At 51.0% G+C, this 16,801-nt stretch overlaps 1 protein-coding gene across 1 annotated transcript in view; it reads right to left on the reverse strand.

Moving 5' to 3' along the window:
* The window catches only part of LOC133121784 (son of sevenless homolog 1-like), a 57,782-nt gene that overhangs the window by 28,814 nt on the left and 12,167 nt on the right, over positions 1-16,801 (reverse strand). Inside the window, 7 exon segments of the mRNA XM_061231249.1 lie at positions 2,266-2,364; positions 2,905-3,015; positions 3,935-4,078; positions 4,986-5,195; positions 6,378-6,542; positions 9,922-10,053; positions 12,061-12,186. Of these exon segments, the coding sequence (XP_061087233.1) occupies positions 2,266-2,364; positions 2,905-3,015; positions 3,935-4,078; positions 4,986-5,195; positions 6,378-6,542; positions 9,922-10,053; positions 12,061-12,186 (987 nt within the window).

The following is a 16,801-nucleotide window of genomic DNA, read 5'->3' on the forward strand; positions in this document are numbered from 1 at the left end:
ATAATAATAATAATAATAATAATAATAATACTAATACGATATAATAGTATGTTTTCGCGATCTGGCCAGTGCGTTTTGTACGTCTCCTCGCTGTCGAGAAGACAAACTCAGAGCTGGTGTTATATAAAGGCTCCGGTCGGCACGGAAACGGATCTGAAGTCAAAGTGCTGCTCTATATTCCTCTCCTCCATGTCCCATGGGGCTTTGCAGGCATTGTTGTCCTGACTCTATCCACAGCTATCTGGAAAAGCAATTTAAAAACCTGCTAACCGTGTCCCCCCCCGCCCCGAATGGCCACCGATGCCACATTCTGTACTCTTAAATCTTTTTATTATCGGATGCCGGCTAGAGACAGCCAGAAATACTCTACAGTCGCAGACTCACTAAAATGTTTTTCATATTATGGGTACTGAAAATCTATGAATCTTGCCATGTCACGCCAAGGTGTCCCAGGAAAACAGCAGTTTTATGGGGCTTGTTTTATTTTCTTGTGATGAGCGAAAATTGATAAAAACATTAACTATAAACTGTATTGGACCACTGTTATTGTACCGTTGTGTTTCTGACCCTCAGCCCGTTTTGCAGATCTCAAGACACTAAAGGCACGAACGCATACGGGCGAGTCGATCAATGACACTGATCGACAGAAATAAAGCTTAATAATAATCATTGATTGAATGAGTATTATTAATAGGAGGGCTACATTTTTCAGAATGTCAGACCACAGCAGTTCTAGATTGTTCAGAATGTCCGACCATGCCTGTTCGAGATTGTTCAGAATGTCCGACCATGCCTGTTCTAGATTGTTCGACCATGCCTGTTCGAGATTGTTCAGAATGTCCGACCATGCCTGTTCGAGATTGTTCAGAATGTCCGACCATGCCTGTTCGAGATTGTTCAGAATGTCCGACCATGCCTGTTCTAGATTGTTCGACCATGCCTGTTCCAGATTGTTCAGAATGTCCGACCATGCCTGTTCTAGATTGTTCAGAATGTCCGACCATGCCTGTTCTAGATTGTTCAGAATGTCCGACCATGCCTGTTCTAGATTGTTCAGAATGTCCGACCATGCCTGTTCTAGATTGTTCAGAATGTCCGACCATGCCTGTTCTAGATTGTTCAGAATGTCCGACCATGCCTGTTCTAGATTTTTCTGAACATTAGACATTAGCCCTGTGACGGACGAGCAGCCTGCGCAGGGTGATACTCCAGCCTCTCGCCCGGTGCTTGCTGCGACCCTGACCTTGAGGAATAAGCAGTTTAGATAATCGATAGATGCGTGGATAGATTATGCCAGGTCTATTCAATGTGCAGCCAGAGGTCTGCTGCCAAGGACTTACTGCCGTTAACCCTTTGAGAGACAAACTAAATCAGCATTTTGCAAACTTTTACTACACGTTTCCCAAAAAATGCCCTGGAATATGTTTATAGGCCGAGTAAAATATTGCTCTGCAGCTAAAATCACACCACTCTTCAGACCAATGGAAGGAGACGCAGATTACCGTCTCAACCAATCACAAATGTTTGAGGTGACTCATCAGTCCTTTCAGCCCGACACTTGGGCCTGGGCTAGTCGCGGCCGCCATTTTGTCTCCAACAGGCATGTTGAGGAGGAAAGTTGCACTTCAACAATCCCGAGAATTCACGTCTCTGTCCAAGGACAGAAAAACAACCCCCCCCTCCCTCCCCCAGTTCTGAGGGACCGGTGTAATCTGGGCACACGACTCGAGGCATTTCTGAGATTTACTTTCGCTGGGTCCAGTAAAGCGGCTTACAGGCCCAATCCAGTGCACCCACCGCCCCAACCGCCAAACCCGCCAAACCCCCCCCTCTACAAAATACCCCCCCCCCCCATTAAGACCCAGGCCACGGGGAGCTCCTTGTGACTCTGAGTCGAGGCCCTGATCCGCGGAGGGAGTCGCACTGACGCCACGCGCCGTTAATATCAAATATCACACTGCAGGTTTGTTTTTTTTCTTTCATTTTTTTCAGTCATCGTTCTAGAACTCCAGCAACGGGTCTTACACTGCGATCGGAATGTTCAGTTAAGAACACTCTGATCACACGTTTGTGACCTCACGCATTAAAGGATCACTGTCAGTGGTGGTGGTGGGGGGGTGGGGGGGGTTGAGTGCTGATGACCAGTGATCCCGATACGGAGCTGGGCGTGGCCAGACGTTCTGACGCAGCTCGATATCGGGCCCGGATAAAGGGCTCAGACTGTTTTCACGGTGCGGTGCAGCTGCAGGTGGGGGCGGCTCTTACCTTTAAGATCTCAAAGTAGTGCAGACAGTGGTAAACGGGCGTGAGGAGAAGCCGGGGCAGGACGTACTGGACCGCCTCTTTAAATCCTTCGCCTATGGACTGGAGGACAGAGTGGGCGACCGTTACCATTCAAAAGCAGTCCAAAACAAGTTCAACTGTCACTCTGCAAACTTCATATCGTTTCATATCGTTTCATGACAAAGGCTTGTGAGGGCAATAAAAAAACCGGCAGTTTATTCCACCATAAAATGTTTTTGTGCTGTTACCACAGTTACATGGGGTTGTGGGATAGGTGACGGCCAGGGGGATTGTGGGATAGGTGAGGGCCAGGGGGATTGTGGGATAGGTGACGGCCAGGGGGATTGTGGGACAGGACAGGGCCAGGGGGATTGTGGAACAGGACAGGGCCAGGGGGATTGTGGGACAGGACAGGGCCAGGGGGATTGTGGGACAGGACAGGGCCAGGGGGATTGTAGGACGGGACAGGACAGGGCCAGGGGGATTGTGGGACAGGACAGGGCCAGGGGGATTGTGGGACAGGACAGGGCCAGGGGGATTGTGGGACAGGACAGGGCCCGGGGGATTGTGGGACGGGACAGGACAGGGCCCGGGGGATTGTGGGGTAGGACAGGGGCTCACCTGCAGGTAGAGGGCAGCCCCAGGCTTGGACAGCTGGCTCAGGAAGTGGTCATGGAACCCGGTCCTCAAGATGTCCTGGGCGTAGGACTCGTACGGATCGAAGGCCAGCTCCTGAAGCCACCACAGAACAAGACACGGAGGTTAACCCTTTCAACACCAGTAAACACTTCAGACGGAATATCTATTCTATTATTAACTATTACTATTAATAACAGAATGTTTCTTTCATACAATCCATACAAATACAGGTTTTGGGCAGCACATAATCATTCATGTATTGTTGTACATTCTGCAGGAATAGGTTCTGTTTTTTCTGGCTACTAAAGAGTTAACGTGGTTAAAATGGGGTATTTGAGCCTGGTCAGGTCAGTCCGTATTCAGTCAGTCCATGTGAATTTTCCACATTCATTGCATACCAAGAGGATAGATTCACTCAATCCAAATTTAAACTGGGTATTTCTTTTTTTTTGCACTAAGCTTTATGCAGAAAATGTTACTGTTCCACAGCCTACACATCCATCTGAGTAAAAACCTCTTAAAACTGGGAGTGTGGGCTCATAGGAGCACACAGTCAGCCTCATAACACATATTTGTGGTGAGAATGTTGCCAAAATCTTTTATAAAAACCACACTTTTTTTTCCACAAAAAGCAGAAATCATGATGTTAGATGTTAGATTTTCACAGGTGTTACTCAGGCTGGGGTTCCCTACGGGTAGAATGCTCACCTGGTGAACTAGATTTATATTTACATTTGAGTCATTTGGCAGACGCTTTTAATCCAAAGCGACTTACAACTACATCACAAAACTCTACCATCTTTTTTTGTTTTGGGGTCATTCAAACTGTAGTAAACAAATGTGCTAAACAGTGCCCCCAAACAGGAACAGTATTTCTCTGGTCCGTGCACCTCTACGACACACCCAAGACCTGCGCTCCTGGATGAGAAGGGCAGGTCTGAAAACGAAAGAATCCCCATTTCCTGGTTAGTCAGGTGACGCGGGGCTCCCGGGCGTGGCTCCGCCCCCTCACCTCGGCCAGGTCCTCGAAGCAGCTCCCCACCAGCGGGTGGGGGCTCCCCTCGTCCGTCATCTCCACCGTGTCCTCGATCAGACCCTGCAGCTTCACCGTCAGCTCGTGCACGTCCACGATGCGGCTGAAGATGTTCTCCACGTCCTGGGGGGGGCGGCAGAGAGCAGGTCAGAGGTCAGAGGTCAAAGCGCCTTCTGCCTTTTCTTGCTCCTTGCTCTACCTGAGCCCCTCGCCATAAGGCTGACATAGCGCCGTCGTACACGTGACATAACAGCTGTCATAAGATGGCACAACACCCTGATGTCAGTTGATGTCAAATTACGTAAGACTGGCATACTTTTATCTGTAAATATCATGACAGATAGTTGCTGTCATGTAACACAACCTGACATCATCTGTTATGCCATCGTGTGACAGCTGTTATGTCATGTGTATGAATGACGGTGTTATGTCAGCCTTAGGGTGAAGGGTTCAAGTGTCACCATGAATACTTTAGAGCAGGGGTCACCAACCTTTTTGAAACTGAGAGCTACTTCATGGGTACTGAGTCATACTAAGGGCTACAAGGGCTTGTTTTGTCACACGCACAATACTGACCTTTGAACTAGAGTAGGTCAGAGTTCACCTAAACTTATCTAAACTTCATGCATAATAAACATATTTTTAAGATACTGTCATTTTTAAATCTATATAAATGCAAGTGTGATTAAAAAAAAAATAGCAACAGAATAAAATTAAATTTTAGATGCAGCTCACTCGTGAGTTGTGCTATTTTTAGAACAGGCCTGCGGGCGACTCATGTGGTCCTTGGGGGCGACCTGGTGCCCGCGGGCACCGTGCTGGTGACCCCTGCTATAGACTATGACACCAAAATTGGCATCATCTCAGATCTTTGCAAAATCTTTTATTATTCACGTCTGTGAGAAGGGGATCGTGGGTAACGGGCCCGGGACGGGGCCAGGACGGGGCCAGGACGGGGCCAGGACGGGGCGGGGCGGGGCCGGGACGGGGCCGGGACGGGGCCGGGACGGGGCGGGCGTTCTGGACGTACGTGGTGGGAGAAGAGCTTGGCGTTGGAGGCGAAGGGCTCCCGGAACACCTTGATGATGAGGTTGAGGTCGCGCAGGTACTGCCTGACCTCGGCCATGAAGGTCTTCACCAGGTCGTAGTACGTCTGCTCCCCGGACACCGAGGGCTCCTCGTCCATCAGGGGGAACCCGCTCAGGTCCTCCTCGTCCTGGTGGAACATGTCCATCAGCACCTGGGGGGACACGGTCACAAACACATCCACAGATTGTAAATGGAAATGGCAAATGGTAAAATGGCATTTATATGGCGCCTTTATCCAGAGCGCTGTACAATTGATACTTCTCGTTCGACCGTTCACTCGCACGCCAACGGCGATTGGCTGCCGTGCAAGGCACTGACCAGCTCGTCAGGAGCATTTAGGGGTTGGGTGTCTTGCTCATGGACCTTCCGACACACCCAGGGCGGGATCGAACCGGCAAACCCTCCGACTGCCAGATGACAACTCTTACCGCCTGAGCACACAACTAAAATAATTGTCAATGCTGTACTGAGCTTGTCTGGTGTATTTGGTACCAATGAAATACTCTCAAAAAGAGCAAGCCCGACCTTCTGGTCTTCTTGGCTAGCTGAATTTGCACCAGGTAAGATCAATCGAGCACAGAAAAGTATTTGAATCCAAAACAATGACATATTTGACCCAGGTCTAACGTTCCCCTCCACATGGAGGCGTCGTGCAGTTGCACTGTCGCCCCATCCTCTCATTACATTACATTTAGCAGATGCTTTTCTCCAAAGCAACGTGCAAAAATCACATACCAAGGCCATTCAAACAAACTACAGAACAGGTCGGATTAAGGTACAATTCACACAGAATCAGTTGTACAGCCATGAACACTAAGTCACAAGTACACATGGTAAACAGGCACAAAGTCTGTCAGTAATTAGGTCAGTCACTATGGTACCAAGATAAATACAAATGCCAAATACAATATAAATACAAATACAACTGCGGCAGTCCTAGATTAAACTACAAAGTATTACAAGGGGCTACAATGGCCTGCATTTATATGGCGCTTTTATCCAACGTGCTTTAGAATTGATGACTCTCGTTTACCCATCCTCACACACACGCACTCACACACACACACACACACACACACACACACACACAGACACACACAGACACACACAGACACACACACACAGACACACAGACACACAGACACACACACAGACACACAGACACACACACACACACACACAGACACACACACAGACACAGAGACACTCACACACACACACACACACACACACAGACACACACACACACACACACACACACACACACACACACACACACACACACACACACACACAGGTGAAACAGTAGCTGGTGGAATCGGGGTCCCCTCACCTTGTCGGCACACATGGCGACCTTGATGTCCTGCTGTGAGATCTCGTAATGGCGGATGTTCCGCACGTAGTTTCCCGCCAGCTTCAGGATGTCGGCGGAGATGTACTCCAGCACGGCCACGATGTACACAGACACCTGGTGGTCGATCTTATACCCCAGCACCTCCTGGGCACGGGAGAGAGGGATCGGGGGTGAGAAACGGTGCGGCATTCCTGTTGGGAACGTTTCCTTGGGAACGCCGGGAAAAGGGAAAATCGGCAGGTAGTCGGATATCGTTCCCTTCCACTAAATTATGGATATTTGCGCTGCTGTTCACACTTAATCTCCAGATTGCACTTATGACGGAACAGAAATCAAACAGGTTTAGTCGTTTGTGAAACGCTGTTGTCCTTTCGTAATCAGGCTTGATATGATGACCTCACTAATTACACACAAATTAAAACATAAATAAGCTGCCACAGTTATGTCAATATTTGCTACCTTTCAACCAATGACTGCATCACTATGGGCAGTCAGTCTGCAGGTTGGCACTGTCTCAGTGACGGCTCCACGTCTCCCTCTACAGGCCCACCCTGGTATGACACCCATAAAGCCCACAGTTACATTAGCCAATAATAGAGTGTTACAGCGATAACGTCTTTTTGTAGGTCGACCCGACAGTTTTTTTTCCACTATTTTCCCATTGGGATTTAGATTTCTGCTGAATATGAGGTCTGTAGCTGACATACACAGAAGATAGTTCCACGTTTTGTTCTGAGTTTTGTTCTGCTGTCCCATAAAGTGCTGATATAAGCAGACTCCTTTTTCCATGGTACCTCTGCGTCATACATGGATGACAATCCGATAACCAGTCATAAAATAGTTTGATGCCCACAAATTTGTCTGTGGTTCATTTTTCGAAACTGAACACTGCCGGCACCTGATTGGTTAGAGAACACAGTATGTAAATGAGATGGACATACCCAACTCTACCCACCCCAGAACGCATTTTTTCAAAACTGTGCAGAAGGCAGAGCCAGGCTGAAAGTACCATTTCTCTTTCAACAAACTGGAATGCTAATGAAATTAAATTAAGTGAACTAGCTTTCAGTGCACTACACACAGGCTAATCGTCATCAAAAGTAGTGAGACCACAATTCTTAGCAGTAGTAGTGAGCCAATGCTGAAATGCCGTGGTTAGCTGACGCAGTTACTGGACCCGGTTAGCAGACGTGGTTAGCGGGCCCTGGTTAGCGGACCCCATTAGCTGACCCCTTTAGCGACCCCGTTAGCAACCCTGGTTAGCGGACACGGTTAGCTGACCCCTTTAGCGACCCCGTTAGCAGCCCTGGTTAGCGGACACGGTTAGCTGACCCCTTTAGTGACCCCGTTAGCAGCCCTGGTTAGCGGACCCCATTAGCTGACCCCTTTAGCTACCCCGTTAGCAGCCCTGGTTAGCTGACACGGTTAGCTGACCCCTTTAGCGACCCCGTTAGCAACCCTGGTTAGCGGACACGGTTAGCTGACCCCTTTAGCGACCCCGTTAGCAGCCCTGGTTAGCGGACACGGTTAGCTGACCCCTTTAGCGACCCCGTTAGCAGCCCTGGTTAGCGGACACGGTTAGCTAACCCCTTTAGCAACCCCGTTAGCAGCCCTGGTTAGCGGACACGGTTAGCTGACCCCTTTAGCGACCCCGTTAGCAGCCCTGGTTAGCGGACACGGTTAGCTGACCCCTTTAGCGACCCCGTTAGCAGCCCTGGTTAGCAGACACGGTTAGCTGACCCCTTTAGTGACCCCGTTAGCAGCCCTGGTTAGCGGACACGGTTAGCTGACCCCTTTAGCGACCCCGTTAGCAGCCCTGGTTAGCGGACACGGTTAGCTGACCCCTCTAGCGACCCCGTTAGCAGCCCTGGTTAGCGGACACAGTTAGCTGACCCCGTTAGCAGCCCTGGTTAGCGGACACGGTTAGTTGACCCCTTTAGCGACCCCGTTAGCAGCCCTGGTTAGCGGACACGGTTAGCTGACCCCTTTAGCGACCCCGTTAGCAGCCCTGGTTAGCGGACACGGTTAGCTGACCCCTTTAGCGACCCCGTTAGCAGCCCTGGTTAGCGGACACGGTTAGCTGACCCCTTTAGTGACCCCGTTAGCAGCCCTGGTTAGCGGACACGGTTAGCCGACCCCTTTAGCTGACCCCGTTAGCAGCCCTGGTTAGCGGACACGGTTAGCCGACCCCTTTAGCGACCCCGTTAGCAGCCCTGGTTAGCGGACACGGTTAGCCGACCCCTTTAGCGGCCCCGTTAGCAGCCCTGGTTAGCGGACACGGTTAGCCGACCCCTTTAGCGACCCCGTTAGCAGCCCTGGTTAGCGGACACGGTTAGCTGACCCCTTTAGCGACCCCGTTAGCAGCCCTGGTTAGCGGACACGGTTAGCTGACCCCTTTAGCGACCCCGTTAGCAGCCCTGGTTAGCGGACACGGTTAGCTGACCCCTTTAGCGACCCCGTTAGCAGCCCTGGTTAGCGGACACGGTTAGCCGACCCCTTTAGCGACCCCGTTATCAGCCCTGGTTAGCGGACACGGTTAGCCGACCCCTTTAGCGACCCCGTTAGCAGCCCTGGTTAGCGGACACGGTTAGCTGACCCCTTTAGCGACCCCGTTAGCAGCCCTGGTTAGCGGACACGGTTAGCTGACCCCTTTAGCGACCCCGTTAGCAGCCCTGGTTAGCGGACACGGTTAGCCGACCCCTTTAGCGACCCCGTTAGCAGCCCTGGTTAGCGGACACGGTTAGCTGACCCCTTTAGCGACCCCGTTAGCAGCCCTGGTTAGCGGACACGGTTAGCTGACCCCTTCAGCGACCCCGTTAGCAGCCCTGGTTAGCGGACACGGTTAGCCGACCCCTTTAGCGACCCCGTTAGCAGCCCTGGTTAGCGGACACGGTTAGCTGACCCCTTTAGCGACCCCGTTAGCAGCCCTGGTTAGCGGACACGGTTAGCCGACCCCTTTAGCGACCCCGTTAGCAGCCCTGGTTAGCGGACACGGTTAGCTGACCCCTTTAGCGACCCCGTTAGCAGCCCTGGTTAGCGGACACGGTTAGCTGACCCCTTTAGCGACCCCGTTAGCAGCCCTGGTTAGCAGACACGACAAGGTTCGCTGACCCCTTTAGCGACCCCGTTAGCAGCCCTGGTTAGCGGACACGGTTAGCCGACCCCTTTAGCGACCCCGTTAGCAGCCCTGGTTAGCGGACACGGTTAGCCGACCCCTTTAGCGACCCCGTTAGCAGCCCTGGTTAGCGGACACGGTTAGCCGACCCCTTTAGCGACCCCGTTAGCAGCCCTGGTTAGCGGACACGGTTAGCTGACCCCTTTAGCGACCCCGTTAGCAGCCCTGGTTAGCGGACACGGTTAGCCGACCCCTTTAGCGACCCCGTTAGCAGCCCTGGTTAGCGGACACGGTTAGCCGACCCCTTTAGCGACCCCGTTAGCAGCCCTGGTTAGCGGACACGGTTAGCCGACCCCTTTAGCGACCCCGTTAGCAGCCCTGGTTAGCGGACACGGTTAGCGGACGCACCTTGAGCAGCGGGTGGATCTTGTCCACCGGGAGGGCGAGCGGGTTTCGCCGTTTCCTCTTCTCAATGGCGGCCTGTGCGTCCGCGATCGCCCACTTATCAATGGGGTGGGGGAAGCTCTTCTGCACGCGCTCCTGAGAGACAGGCACAAACACACACCTTCACACAAACTGGAACATGTCAAAAAAAACAAAAACAAACAACAGCCAGTGTATTCACGTGTGCAAGACATTCTAACAATCAAGCCATAAGGAATGGTAGTAAAATACAGGGACAGATAGAGTGCACAAAAATAAACAACATAAAAAAGTACATTAAAATAAATCAAAAGAAAAATCAATTTACACGATGTTAGTTCATATCCTTTACGTCCTCCCTCCTCTCCCTACACCAGGAATAAATAAATGAAATATTAAAACGGGATGCAAAACACAAGCACGGATGAGCATTTTTCCAACATCCCACAAGGAAAACGGGGCAAAACAATGCAATTTGGGGAGGGGGGGGGGGGTAGGCAAACTGGGGGGGGGGGGCAAGATGAAAAAATATATATAAAATCTGGGAGCAAATGAGGTAAACATGGTAAACCTCAGCATGGTTGCCGTGGGTTACCATGTCCGGTGGTTAAGCCCCTTAACCACAGAGCACCTTCAGATCTGAAACGATCCATCTTGTGTGCGCGGCGAATGAAAACAAAAGAACAAAAACAAAGTTCAAAAATGAATTAAAAGAGTCGTCAACAAACCAACCCCCCCACCCCCTCCCCCATGATATGAGCTACTAGCATTTAACAGGCGTCAGCGCCCTCTAGTGGCGTAGAGACAGAAACGCAGGCTCGAGTTCACCTCTAAACATCAGAATGTTATCACCGGAGCACAGGGTTTGTGGGAGAAGTCAGTTTCGCTTATGTCATTTCAGGAAACGGACTGGAATTCAATTCATGAAACAAATGCAGTAAAACACCCATAATGTTCTCTGGGGATTTTTTTCAAGGAAGGAACTAAACCTTAATTTCAATGGAATCCTCAGAAAGAGAAAGTGAGAGAGAGAGAGTGAGAGAGAGAGAGAGAGAGAGAGAGAGAGAGAGAGAGAGAGAGAGAGAGAGAGAGAGTGAGGTTGAGAGAGAGGGAAAGGGGGGGGGCGAGAGAGAGCTTTTGGTTTCAGAAAGAGGTCTGGTTAGGAGAGAGGGGTTCCTGCAGCAGATTACTGGAAGCAGCTCCACAGGACAGCCCCCTGAACACACACACACACACACATCCCCACACTCACACACTCTCACTCTCTCTCTCTCTCAGACTCACACACACACACACTCTCTCTCTCTCTCTCTCTCTCACACACACACACACACACACACACACACACACACACACACACATCCCCACACTCACACACTCTCACTCACTCTCTCTCTCTCTCTCTCTCTCTCTCTCTCTCACACACACACACACTCTCACTCTCTCTCTCTCTCTCTCTCTCTCACACACACACACACACACACATCCCCACACTCACACACTCTCACTCTCTCTCTCTCTCTCTCTCTCTCTCTCTCTCTCTCTCACACACACACACACACACACACACACACACACACACACACACACACACACATCCCCACACTCACACTCTCACTCTCTCTCTCTCTCTCTCTCTCTCACACACACACACACACACACACACACACACACATCCCCACACTCACACACTCTCACTCTCTCTCTCTCTCACACACACACACACACACACACAATCTCTTACGCTCTCCCTCTCACACACACACAAACTCACACACAGACACGCACACACAAGCTCACTCTCTCACACACACACACACACACACACACACACACACACACACACACACGCACACATAGCCCCAAATACTCACACACACAGCCCCCTGAACACACCCCCCCCCCCCTCCACACACACACACACACACACACACACACACACACACACACAGCCCCACACTCACACACTCACACACTCACACACTCACTCTCTCTCTCTCACACACACACACACACCCACACCCACACCCACACACACACACACACACACACACACACACACACACACACCCACTGGGGCGCAGTGCAGCCTCCCCCCAGCAGGGCGGCGCTGTGGCGGCTCACCTCCACGTCCTGCACGGTGCGGGGCTGGGCCTGGCAGAGCATGCTCAGTAGGAGCAGGATCAGCTCCTCGATGTGCTGCAGGGCGTCCTCCTTCGACGACAGCTGGGGGTGAACCTGGCTCAGCACCTGAGAGAGAGAGAGGAGAGACCACACAGCTGCTCAGAGGCTCCAGAGACCACACTGCTGCACACAGCACACACTATTACGATGGGAGACCACACTGTTGCACACAGCACACACTGTATTACGATGGGAGACCACACTGTTGCACACAGCACACACTGCATTACAATGGGAGACCACACTGTTGCACACAACACACGGCATTACAATGGGAGACCACACTGTTGCACATAATGGACACGCAGAGCCTTACAGTGGTTTGGGGGACAATGTCATGGTACATAAAGGGCACTTCTTTCACAACACTATGGAGTCAAAATATCGTAGTTTGATTCATGCAATATTAAATTTATTTCTCCAAAGATCAAAGGATAAAATCTCAAAACTAAAAAAAACTATCCGTCAACAAATATGAGGTGAGAGGTCAGAGGTGAGGTCTCTCTCTCTTGGCAGTGTTTCCAGGATAGCTGGAGGAGCGTCCTTCCTGGAACGCTGAGTCAGTCCAACAACACCGCCATCACTGGCACGCTGCCAGGCCCAGCCACCTGAGCATGACTAAGCAACAAATCTCTGTCTCTGTCTCTGTCTCTCTCTCGCTCTGTCTCTCGCTCTGTCTCTCGCTCTGTCTCTCGCTCTGTCTCTCGCTCTGTCTCTCTCTCTGTCTTTCTCTCTGTCTCTCTCTCGCTCGCCCTCTCTGTATCTCTCGCCCTCTCTGTATCTCCCCCCCCCCCCCCCCCCCCCTTTATGGAGCGCCAGTATTCCTGCTAAACCTGGCAGGACTTCAAGAACAAGGCTGAGAGCATCATAAAATCCAGAGTGCCTTCTCAGCACAACAAACATGCTCTCTCTCTCTCCCTCGGCAGTCACATGACCCATAGGACCATGTGCTTGGTAGGACTGGAGCACTGGTGCTGAGAACACACTGTCAGGCATTACTGGAAGGGGCTGGGGCTGGGGGGGAGGGGGGGAGGGAGGGAGCGGGGTACAGAGAGGGAGCGGGGGAGAGAGAAGGAAGGAGAGAGAGAGAGAAATGAACTGAGTGCCACTGGAGCAGACATTCAGCTCTGTACTACTAATGTTACTGCTATTGCTGCCACCATTGCTACCCTATTGAGACGCATGCTTCCTGCATTTTTAAATATGCCATTACACTGGTCCCGTGTTGTGGGAAATGACATTTCCCTCGCTATGTGGATTATAAAGGAGTTGAAGGTGCTATAAAAACACTGTGAAAGTATCAACACGCACGGTCGCCAAAGAAATCCACACAATCCGTACGGAGAAACTGCCGTTTAAACAAGCCGTTTGGACTCCCGTAACTTTATGACATCACAAATATACGCTCATTTGCATATGTCAGCATGGCCCACCTTGTACCAGGAGGAAATTGCGGAGGTAGCCAACCAATCAGAGCTGAGGTTTGTTGATATTAATGAGCATTAAAGACACAGTCACTAAAACAGCCTGTTCTTGGTAGAGCTCTTGAGAGGCGCTGGAGAATAGACGTGTAAGACTGTTTTTGGTGCGCAAAACCACACAAACACACAGACACACACAGACACAACACAGAGATCATGACCGAAAATAACACACTAAAGGTGCACAATATGGGAAAGGTGCACCTTTAAATGGTTTATCCAGACAGCTTCGCTGAAACAACAGCACGTGCACCAGCGCAACGCACACAGAAACGACGCCTCCCGCCCCCGGTTTAAAAAAACGCTGCCATCATCAAGAGGGCGGGGCCATTTATCCGGCTGACAGGAGTGCACCACCGCAGGCAAACCCAGGCGAAAATCCCCCGGTGCGCCTCTTCAAAGTCCCGCGTCGTTACGACACTGCGACGTGCTCATTGAGCAACGGAAGGCTTGCATAAGACTGACACGCCGTCAAAACCAGACGCGCCGTAGCCCCGCCCACGCCGTTACCCCGCCCACGCCGTTACGACACGCACGCAGATAACAGGACGCAGAGTCACCGCTGACTTAGGCTACGTTAAATTAGCAGACGCTCTTATCCAGCGCGACGTACAGTTGATTAGACTAAGCGGGAGACAGTCCTCACCTGGAGCAATGCAGCCCAACGGCTGTGCGGATCTTAGTCTGGCTACACCGGGGATCAAACCACCGACCTTGCGGGTCCCAGTCATTTACCTTAACCACGACTTTCTAGTTTACCTACAAGTTCCATACATTAAACCTATAGGCCAGCGGAGATCGGGCGTGCCCCCTACATATAGCCGGGTTCCTCCCGAGAGTTCTTCCCAACGGGGAGTTTTTTTTTTCCTCGCCACAGACTAGCATATCAGCGATAGCTAATGCAGCGCTAGCACATTAGCAAAGGCTAACTCGGAACTAGCAGCAAAGGCTAGCACCAGCATGTAAACAAATGCTCAAGTTGCACAAGCGAGATAGCGAAGAATGAAATAATGCTAGCCAGCGCGAGAAAAGCCTCTCTTGTCTGTTTATCGCTCCGTGGAGCGGTCTGGCCACTCTGTGCCTGTGGCATTCCACAGGAATTTGGACAGGGATTTTCCCCATTCACTAATTCAATTGAAGCCATTTGACTGCACAATCATTTCACCCCTCTTACATAAGCCAGCCCTGTCTGGTGTGTCTCCCACAAACAGTCCCCCCCCCCCCCCCCCAAAAACAGCCAGCCCTGTCTGGTGTGTGTGTCAGATAAACAGTCCCCCCCCAAAACAGCCAGCCCGGTCTGGTGTGTGCGTCAGATAAACAGTCCCCCCCCAAAACAGCCAGCCCTGTCTGGTGTGTGTGTCAGATAAACAGTTCCCCCCCAAAAACAGCCAGCCCTGTCTGGTGTGTGTGTCAGATAAACAGTTCCCCCCCAAAAACAGCCAGCCCTGTCTGGTATGTGTGTCACATAAACAGTTCCCCCCCAAAAACAGCCGGTCCTGTCTGATGTGTTTCCCGTAAACGGTTCCCCCAAAAAACAGCCACAGGTTTTTTCGTCTGGTGGCCCCACCCACTCCCAAATAGCACGCGTGGGTCGAGCTAACCGCCAGACGTGTGTCTCTCCCCGCCGGGATACTGCGAGTATTAAACACAAACACATTTAGAGTGCCGAGACAACAGCACAGCATAACAAACATGTTAATTTGTTTGCTCGCTCGCTCACTCACACACATACAGAGACCCGCAGAGACACACGCAGAGACACGAGGATCTACAGGGGTTCTAGAAGACACAGAACCAACAGGGATCTACAGGGGTTCTAGAAGACACAGAACCAACAGGGATCTACGGAGGTTCTAGAATGGCAGGAATTGTCGGCACTGTTCATCGCCTGATTTCTGATTGACAAACCGGATGAATCTGGAACAGCCCAATTAAAACAGACCAATGGACAAACTGGCCCAGCCATAAATCAACCACTCAGACAAGGCCTTCTTCCAGCACACGAGCTGATTAACATTAGCACCATTAGCAGGGCGAGAAAAACCGCAGTTCCTCATTAAAAAATTTCCTCCAAATACACAGTAGCTTTCCATTTAAATCGCTGGTGGTTAAGAGGAAAACCTACTCTTAGCTTCTACTTTCTTTCTTTTTTTTTTTTAATAAAGAGAAGAAACTTGCAGGGTGCTTTTCTAAGCAAAAGTCCATAAAACAAACAAAAGGCATTCCTTATGATGACGTTAACGAGAACGAATTCAACAACAGTTGGTATTTTCGGTCAGCGTTGAACTGGCCTGGCCAACAGCGTGGACCACGCGCCGTGGAACACCTTCCTGCCACAGCTCTTGTGTATCTCATGTTCTGTCGTACGACCTCTGTCAACAGTTTCCTGAGCTAAGACACGCGCAACACTAATCCTCATGTGGTGCCTTCCCTTCTCAGGCGTGTGAGCGTTTAATTATAGCGCGCGGTGACACCCCCCCTGAGCTAATAATGACACAGTCACAATCGGAGTCCCGCGCATTTCCACGGTCCCACGTTGTAGGAAACGACATTTCCGTGGCTATGTGGATTATAAACGGCGTTGTAGGTGCTATAAAAAAAGCACTGTGAAAGTATCGAAACGGCACAGTCCCCAAATAAATCCGTACGGGCTGCATGGAGAAACTGTGCACTTAAACGAGCCGTCTGGACCTCTGTGAAACTGTGACATCGCAGCGGTGTGCCCGTTGGCTTCAGCACAGACGCCACTCAGCTTGTTGGAGCTCGCCAGCCAATCAGGACAGGTTCGATGACACAGTCGCTAAAACAGCCCGTTCCCGGTTTAACAACGGACACCTCCAATCTCCGACTACATTCAGCTCTGTCAGGACAGGCACAGATTTCATCAAAAATTCCCCACCCCAAAAAAAAATATCTCCTCGCCATGAGTCAAAAGACGCCTCGCACGAGTGCTAAACAAACTTCATTGGCCCACTCATTTTTAACCAATCAGGAACTGACAGGACTCAATCCGACCAATAGGCCGCTTTTAGCCCACGTTAGCCAGCGTGGCGCTAGTTAGTTAGCGTACGCTAAGCCCGCGCACATGTAGGCGGATGAGGAGCGGCGCGCAGCGTTAGCCTAGCGGTCTCTGGCTGGGTGGAGGCTGGGAGTCGATGCTAGACTAACCGAAAGCTATGCCAGGAATTTCATTCTCACGA

The sequence above is a fragment of the Conger conger genome, chromosome 2, assembly GCF_963514075.1.
Source record: "Conger conger chromosome 2, fConCon1.1, whole genome shotgun sequence".
Taxonomy (NCBI): Eukaryota; Metazoa; Chordata; class Actinopteri; order Anguilliformes; family Congridae; genus Conger; species Conger conger.